At 40.3% G+C, this 9,602-nt stretch overlaps 1 protein-coding gene across 1 annotated transcript in view; it reads left to right on the forward strand.

Annotated features, from left to right (window-relative positions):
* Positions 1-6,586, forward strand: part of ptpa (protein phosphatase 2 phosphatase activator) — a 34,082-nt gene extending 27,496 nt beyond the window's left edge. The window contains exon 10 of the mRNA XM_059357290.1: positions 4,567-6,586. Within this exon, the coding sequence (XP_059213273.1) occupies positions 4,567-4,641 (75 nt within the window). The 3' untranslated portion in view covers positions 4,642-6,586. The remainder of the gene's footprint in view (positions 1-4,566) is intronic.
* The last annotated feature ends 3,016 nt before the right edge of the window (positions 6,587-9,602 follow it).

Below are 9,602 nucleotides of genomic sequence, written 5' to 3' on the forward strand. Positions count from 1 at the left end.
GTGATTTATTTCTTTCCTCCCTAAGCACTGCCGTTACAGTGAAAACGTTGAGGCTTTGCATATAAAAGCTGTTTGAAACGAAGTTAAGAACACATGGTATAAAAAATCTAAACAGAAAAGTTGGTGCGTAAAATAGATGTTTCTTACTCCGATTACACTTTTTCTCATGATATTTAAGAAATCAGATTAACTGTCAGCCAGTTCGTTATGAGCAAAACGCCTTAACAGACTGGTTGAGTAGCAGAGGGGCAGGAAAGGGTTAAGAGAGGAATGGAGAGAATGGAATTGTGTGTGTGTGTGTGTGTGCGTGTGTGTGGGCGGTTGGGGGTGGGGTTGGGGGGATGTCTAAGCCCGTTCTCCCCGCCTGCATGCCCACATCCTGTGTTTTCCAGAGCAGCCTGTGAGTCTTCCCAAAGAGCTGAGGGGCCAAGCTGTCTGCCTCTCCCTCCCCCCTCCTCCTCCTGCTCCGCTGTTCCCTTCATTAAATCCTCCCCTCCCTCTGTCCCGACCTTCCTCCAAGCCTGGAGCAACCATCAGCAGACTTGCATTCCTCTCTCCCTTTTCCTGGCCCCACACAGGGGTTTCGGCAGAGAGTTGCACTAGACTGTACTAGAGCAGAATCCACCATTTTCTGTATGAGAGAGAGAGGGAAAGAGGAGGCAATTCTTGGGCATGGCCACCTGTTTGGAACATAAACTGATTGTGTGAAATGACAGGGAAACAATGGAGGATGGACTTGGACTGCTAGCTTTATTTTAATGGACAGAATTACACAGTAGAATACATAAAAATAACCAACTCGCCAGTTCAAATGCCCCTACTAGCGTACAAGTGGGGTTTTTCCTGTTCTTCACCAGACGGTTGTTGGCATTAGTTCAGTTCAATGTACTATACAAGATCGACTTGCACAGACTTGCACCGACTTGCTCGAGATGGATAATTCATCACTGTGACTGACGAACTAGCTGTAAGTCTCAACAAGTTAATTTACATACTGGAGTGAAATTAATGACACCCAGACTGCCTGGAAGGGAGAAAACAGCCAGAAACACTTACAAGATAAGACTTCTGTCATTCTATTGTTACATTTTTAGTAACAAAAGGAACATCTCATCCAGTGCAACAGTGAAGCACGTGATGCATTTTTTACCCACTAAAAACTTGTTAGTAGATACATTAATGATTGGTTCAATCTCTGAACCAATCGGCCATCAGTCGGATGATGATTTAACCTCAAAGGCCAATATTTCTGGGGTTCTGGTGAAGCCAGCGGATATCCCAGCCAAGACTTCCTCTTCTTCTACAGTCTGATTACAACTTGATACACAAGAAGGGAGCTGGAGTTGAGAGACGACTAATCTCTATAAACGCACATATGCATATGAATGATTGGCAGATGTGTTTCTCCTCTTTTGCGCTCTATGCCAGACGAGGTTTCCATTTTCATCATAATCACTGGTTGCGTGTGGGACAGTTATGGCCTTCATGTCATCCATTAATTCCTAATTCTGGACACCAAAGGGCATTATCCCGCTTATACCACGGTCACTTGCCAAAGAAACAACAAAAATAAGACCTGTAAAAGTATCAGGTTTGCAGATTGGAAGCCCAAGAGTGAACACAACTGAAAGAAAAAGTCTGGCCTCAATGCAGCAGGCCTTTATTTAGGTCACAGGTAAAGTCATGCAGTGCTGGATTCAGACTGACAGCTCTCGCAGGATCCCAGTCAGAGTGAACCCCGATTTCTGTAATAATTCACGTTTCATCTTCTACAGAAGTTGGACGTACACGCAACCAGGGAGGAGGGGAGACTTCTCTCGCTACTTTGCCAGCTTTAAAAAATGGCGCCTGTTGTTGTGGCGTTGAGTACTACGTCATCTAATCATCAACCAGGTTTTTTTCAGGGTAGAAAAATGGCGCTGCTCTTCTACTTGGCCAAAAACCGCCACTAGGGACGGTTCACATTCAAATTAGGGGCGTTCCAGCGAGGCAGACCCGCCTCATTCCAGGTATTCAATGATAGTGGAAACACAGACCAAAATGTATCAAAACACTGAAGTCATTATTGATATAGAGCACACACAACTTTTGTGGATCAAGTTAGGACGGATCATGTTGATTCAGTGTATGTTACATTTTAATAAGCTAGTTTTATATTTTAGATGACAGTGTAGTATGATTGCTTTGAATGTTTTGTCTGAAGAGTTTATTAGTGACCCTTTTGATGATTTTACTCATTTTCTATGATTAAATATGTCTTCAGACCAAAGTTCTCTGAGGCATGTGTTTCCACCCCAGTTCTGCCCAGATGATCATGACTGATAGTGTCACTGCGCAGACAGACTGAGCACACACTAGTTCAATTCCACCGCGCTCCCCCAACCCCCACTGCAGACACCCACCGTCCCCACCGCTGCTCCCCAAAACTGGGTCCATGTCAGTAGGCACTAAGGGCTTCCTCTTGGCTTATCCACAACCATGTTGGACACGTTCAAAGAGAAAGCCAGTAGGAAGAGTTTAAGCAACACTTAAGGTAAAGGTTAACTATTTGGGCTGCACTGAATGTGTTCTGGAACTAAATCTCAACCACTGGAAAGTCTCTGAACATAATCAGATGAAGTCAAAGCTTCCACACTTGCTTGTATCAACTCATTATAGGGAGAAACTTCAATGATCAGTGGCAGGATATCAATATTTGATCTACTTAACAAATAATGAATGTAGGCAACCAATATATCTGATATAAATACTGAAAAAAACAAACAAGGGCTGAAATCTTCTGGTCTGTTGGTCAGTTGGCTGGTCAATGTGCTCCTGTCCAACCAAATTGCCATTGGTCAGTTAATCGCTGGTGTTACTTTCACAACTCCATTGGCCACCAAACCTTGCACTTTGGAGGAGCAGTGACGCACGCAGCAAATCTAGTTACCAGGATACAGATTATCAACAGAAATAAAAATGTTAGCACAAGGTTAGAGTTCTTGCTCTGGATTAAGGCGAAGCTGAAGCATTAAGGGAGCCAGAACGGACTCGCCGCCAGTCTTCATGGCCAACAGTATTGATTTCACCTCTGTTGTTCAGCACTCCATGTGATGGTTGGTCTTTGTAGCATTTGTCCCACCCCTCCTCCGCTGTGATTAAATGGCTGTTTGACAGTAACCCCTTTCAGACTGCAGTTTCAAGACGCGATATTTACGCCCCCGTAACGTTTCGTCTTCCATCTGAACATCCCAGAGGCATAATGGGCGGACCAAGTGATCCTAGCTCTGTACCGCCTTCGGAGGTAGTAACAGAGGCATTAAGTTGGCGAGACTGTTCCAGGTGAACAGAAAATATGTGACGTATGTTATTGGTGCAACCAGCACTCGGGTAGTAATAAAGGAAGCGGACCGTACCATCAGAAACACACCTACCTTGAGATCGACAGTAATCGAATCAAGTTCAGCAAAATGCAGAAGAACTTAAGTATGTAGAATCTCTACAGTGAGAAACACCAGAATTCGTTCTGAAATGCTGGATTGCAATGTAAATTCAGACTGGGGACACCGATATTACAATGTTGCGGAATCAGTATTAATGTCCTAAGGCGAAATGACAGCAAATGGAAAGGGCTAGTGGTCAGCGGCAATGGTTTTACGTTATCCAAAGTTTAAAATGGTTTAATCTTTGACCAGAATTTAGAACCAAATTTGCAACTCTTAGTGCAGAATGGGAACTCAGTTGAGAAAAAACATAGTAGAAGAGTCAGATATTGATTCGTTAAAGTAAATGACCGTTTACAGCACACCGTCTTACTTTCTTTGTTTTGATCATCTTTTTTGGTCATTTGTTTCTTGACAATTCATAATGATGGTACATAACAACCCAAATTGTGGGATGCCACAAGGAGGGTGCAACAACAAAGACTGCTTATTGTAGAGGTGGGGGAATCGATACAGCATAGTAGAAGATCGAAGGAATCTATAGGCACCATGTGCGTCAGGATATCGTGTCGGGAAGTTTTTTGTTTCATGGTGATTTTCAAAGCAACCTCTGACACTATGCTATCTCAATTAAAACAGGCTCTCTGGGTTCCCACAAGTCTCCTCTTTACATACATGGCTGCTTCCCAATTAAGGACCGAGAATTTTCTCTTATGACAAAACAATTCTTGATTGAATTTAATTTTGTGGACACAAAATGCAGTTAAACAGTTAAATCTCAATATATTGTATCTCAATACTCACCATATCGCAAAATGCTTAAAATCGCAATAAAATAATATCGTAACTCAAGTATCTTGATAAAATCTTATCGAGGGGCCTCTGCTGATTTACACCTCTAGCTACTTATGTTTTTTCCTACAAGCTACTGTGGATAGTTGACAGTGATACATCAGCTAAAAAATAACCTTAAAACTTTTGTAAAATGGTTCACACTGCCTTTCATCATCTTTGTGTATAATGAACAGTCTAAACATGCTGGAATAATGGGCGCAGTAGTAGTATGAGTACTGTACTTTGTTTGAAGCATTTACTTTTTCTCATGTTGCTCAAACAGTCCCTCTCTGTGTTCTTCTTCCTGCAGTGTTTGGAGAAGTTCCCTGTGATTCAGCACTTTAAATTCGGCAGCCTGCTGTCCATCCAGCCGGGGAAGCCTTGACACTGACGCCACGCACACGATGGAAAGACCAAAATCCCAACAGTGTTCCCTTCCTTTGGCATCCTCACATGCAAATACAACAGTAGCAGAAAACCAACCACATGTAGTTCGACACACGCATTCCCACATGTGCACGCATGTGGTCGTGAAGCTTGTAGGCCATCTATCATTTTAATGCAGAGCCTGTTGTGGATGACCTTTGTGATTTTGGAGCATCTTTATATTTTTGTTATTTTATTTATATAATGGATAGAGGTTGAACCCGGCTCCTTTTTTGAGGGAGGTTTTTTGTTTTGTTTTTTTTTGCTCACTGATGCTTGAATTTACCTCAAAGTGGATCCTCATGAGCAGTAGACTCCTTCAGAGAGTGAGGTGATGCATATATGACTTCTTCTCTTCAGAACCTTTTGTTATAGTTTCTTCTTCAGTTTTAGGTATTTTCTTGGTTCTGCTTAAAGCCAAATGTTTTATTTTTGCTGCCTATATACCAATATTTTAATTGCCCCAGTTCATCCAAACATGCAAGTCACATTAATAATTTGCTAAGAAATAACTGTGTGGTTTTTTTTTCTTAAATAAAATGTCATATACCCCTTTTCGACCAAAGCAGTTTCAGGGCCAGTTCGGAGCCAGTGCTGGTGTGGTTCGCAGTTGGTTCACCTTGAAACCAGCTCTGAATCTGTTTGGTTTTCTAGAGCCACGTCATTACATCACTGCTAACGTCTGTATATGTCTCTGCCCTCTCTGCAAGTATAATAACAAGAGACTACATGTCTCTACAACACATCTGTGCTGCTAAACTTGATCACCATGGGAATACATTCTTATTAACACTGAACGTAAGATGTTAATGTTGGACTTTGTTGTAAGCTAATGATAGACCGCTAACGTAAGCATGCTAAACAGTTCTGTGCTAAAAAATCTATTTAATGAATGATAAACGTTTTAGTTGGTCTCTCTCAATGGCACGAGTTGGTCTTGGTCTTGCTAGCCCGCTAACTTTAGCACGCTATCGATCGCCGGCTAACTTTAGCTAACCGGTTGGCCTCCCGCCTCTTCTGTGTGGAGTTTGCATGTTCTCCCTGTGTCAGTGTGGGTTCTTTCCGGGTACCCCGGCTTCCACCTACAGTCCACAGTTTTAGTTGTTCTCTCTCAATGGCATGAGTTGGTCTTGGTCTTGCTAGCCTGCTAACGTTAGCACGCTAGCATTTATTTGATTTGTTTAACTGCAATGTGATTGATAGGGGCCAGTGGGCCTATGTTAGCGGGCTAGCGTTAGCTTATAACAAAGTCCAACATTAATCAAAATGAACAGCACAGATGTGTTGTAGAGACTACATGTCTCTACAACACATCTGTGCTGCTCATTTTGATCACTATGGACACCCAAAAGGTTCAGAGGAAAAGGTAGTGGAAAAGGTTCAGAGCTGGTTCACAAGTTGAACCAACTGCGAACCAGCACTATCACTGGCTTCAAACCAGCCGGGCACCAGCTCCCAACCTGGTCGAAAAACCCTATTTGACATTTCAATGTCTTGCTCAGAGGGGAAAAATAAAGTATTACATTTTTTAAGCTTCCACAATCGCTCATCAATGGAATGTACAGAATTTAAATCACTATAATTTCTTAAAAAGTCACCTAAGGTATTAATGTCCGCATGAAATATTTTCTTTTCCTCCGTCTGTTTCCCTTTAGTTTAATTTTTGGTTCAGTTATTGTATTCATTGTAAATTGACAGACCATACTTGAGTAAATTCTTGTGGTTGTGTGCTGTGCAGCTTTTTCCTTAAAATTCTCAACCAAGGTAAAATATTGTGGTTTTTTACCCATGTTGTTACATTCTGCATGTGTTCAAATTGGCACATTTTAAAGATCAAAGCTATTTTTGTGTGATTACATTGATCAAACCTGATTTAATAAATTTCTCAGTTTTCTCATCTTTTATCTGGTGACCCCAACCTGAATATCGGCGATGCATGTACAGTTTGAAAAATTCCTATCAAAACGTCCCCCAATGGTAGAGTATTAACTCTGCACACTCAATCCTGCACATAGTGGCTTTAAGTCGAAAAAAGATTTGTCTTTTCATCCTCATTCAGCTGCATCATGGGCTTAGTTATACAGTGAACAACAAAAAATCTTGAGAAACAGATTAAATTGGTAGCATGCAACATTTTCATATTATAATCTTAAAAGGGTTGCATATACACGCCATCTCCAAACCAGATTCACTAACCCCTCTAAACTGGGCAAACTTCCTCATCAGTATAACTGATAGTCTGAAATGTGCCATATGTTACGACCCAAAAAGGGGATCTAACATAATTGACACAGTCAGGCGTGGTGCAAAAAAACAATGATTTATTAACAAGAAGTTAAACAGACAAAACAACCCAGAGCAGATCAAAAACTACAGAAAACAAAAAGGTCTGGTGGACTGGCAAAAATCAATAAAAGAAAGTTCGACCAACCCTCAATGGGCAGGCGGATTCAAAAGAAGCCCTTCTGCCACAGAACCATAACCTAATCGAAACAAGGAACAGAAATAAATAACCGAAAAAAATTAAGCCACCGGAAAACAAGGGGAAAACCAAACCAAAGGCCTGATCAGCAGCTTCAGGCCGCTCATGCTGAGAGAGAGAGAGAGTTTTCGCCGCCCACTCTTTGTAACCTTCCCTTAATCAGCCTCACTGATTACACTTGAGGGAAACAAGACACCAGATGAATGACACTCATGACACAGGGAGGGCAAAAGGAGTAACACATATAAGGCAACATTTTTTCACTCTGTGGTGAGGTTTAATTCACATTAACCTAAAACATAATGTAAAATATTTTCACAAAGACTTTAAAAGTCTGCAAAGCTTCATCATCAGACTAAACACATTTTGCCATATCCATGGTGTGTTAGAGGACGCAAAACAATCAGAAAACGTGAATGATTCTGCTGTCGTCTCTTTGACGCTAAAGAGGAATGATTTGATATGCTCGGAAAGTCTTTGACTAACGAGGTGTTCATATGAGAATATTCTAGTCTACAGTAGGTTACAATGTCTGGTGTACAGATATAGAAATGTACAGATGTGCTGCAATATGACAATAAAATTCCTAAAAAAAAAAAAAATTCTCAGATTTGCAGCTGTGATTACAATATGGTGACCAGAATATACATTAAGCTTATATTTGTCATATATTAATTTCTGTTTAATATGGTATAATATTTAAACTAATTAATTTGGGTGAGGGCATTATGGTTTCAGGTCTACAGTCATGGAAAAATTATTAGTAATTATTAGTTAATTATTAATTTCTTGTTCATTTTAATGTCCGATACAACTAAAAGTACATTTGTTTGGACAAATATAATGATAACAACAAAAATAGCTGATAAGAGTTTAATTTAAGAGCCCATATCTAGACATTTTCCATGGTTTTATTGATGATAACCAAAATCATTATGAGAAACTCATGGAAAATGGCTGCCTGTATTTATTTATTTAGTTCATGAATGGAGAGTTTTCAGAGTACCAAAAGTAAAACTGGTAAATAAATTCTTTAAAACCATGAATATGTTTGTGCCGATTGTTTATACATGAGGCCCATTGTTTTATTGGGAGGTAGACTTCGACTTCAGCTTGTGACCCAAGAATGAACCCTGCAGTGAGGCAGATAGATTCTGAGATGAGGGAAGAAAGTGTTGAATATTGCATGAGTCAAGATACTTTACACTACTCCTTCATGTGAGGGATGCTGCTTTTTTTTCTCTCTCTTATAACAGATGTGGTTACCAGGAGAAGGGGAACTCCAAATTATGTCAAACTCCCAAACAACATGCAACAGAATTTTTTTTTTTGCTTACTACAAGTCCTCATACTGAGTGGGGTGGAATTTCCCTTACGTACAGGATGTTGGCCTGCTCTGGAGAGTGGTGGAATTAGGTGCAGTAGTCCAACGGCAACTGAGGCAGTTTGTGTAAAATGTTGCTCGCCTAGAACAGCGGCTGTGTTCCAATTCAGATGAAGCCCTTTAAGGTGTGTCCTTCAGAGGAGTGAAAAGTCATCACTGCAGACGCTCTACAGTTTGTATTTACCAGGTTTTTGTGTGCAGTCAGTGGTAAATACATCATGAGAACGGCTGCACTGAAAAAGCCAACATGTTAAAACTGGAACTCAGAAATAAACTCTGCTGTTTGTTTCCATCTGCAGCCTGAATTTGTTGCTCATCACCACATGAGGACTGTTAAACCAGCGGGCTATTCTCAACATCCTCAAAAACGTCAATATGACGTGCTCTCACAACCGATAGTGGATTTGCAAACAAATTAATGTGTTTAATGTGGTATAAGGAGTTTTTATCTGGTTATGAAAAAGGCTTAATTTTATGAGGGGCCATATAGGCCATAATTCATTCTTCCCTCTCACAGTCACAATTTTACCTCTCACTACATTCCCAATTTTACCTCTCACATTCACAAAAAATACCTCTCACATTCACAATTTTACCTCTCACATTCACAAAAATACTTCTCACATTCACAGTTTTACCTCTCACATTCACAGTTTTACCTCTCATATTCATAATTTTACCTCTCATATTAACAAAAATACCTCTCACATTCACAGTTTTACCTCTCACATTCACAATTTTACCTCATATTCGCAAAAATACCTCTCATATTCACAAAAATACCTCTCACATTCACAATTTTACCTCATATTCACAAAAATACCTCTCACATTCACAATTTTACCTCTCATATTCACAAAAAAATAGGTATTTATGCACCTATTTTTTTGTGATAGAGCATGGGTGACATCATAAGACCGCCTCAGTTGGTTATTCATGAGTGACAAGAGTTCTGGGATTTGAAATGATTCAACACCAATCCTGAATTGACCCTCTAATCTGTGAAATGCTATAACATGTTTTTGCATTAATATATGTATTAACACTGGTGGCT

The sequence above is a fragment of the Centropristis striata genome, chromosome 19, assembly GCF_030273125.1.
Source record: "Centropristis striata isolate RG_2023a ecotype Rhode Island chromosome 19, C.striata_1.0, whole genome shotgun sequence".
NCBI classification, from domain to species: Eukaryota; Metazoa; Chordata; class Actinopteri; order Perciformes; family Serranidae; genus Centropristis; species Centropristis striata.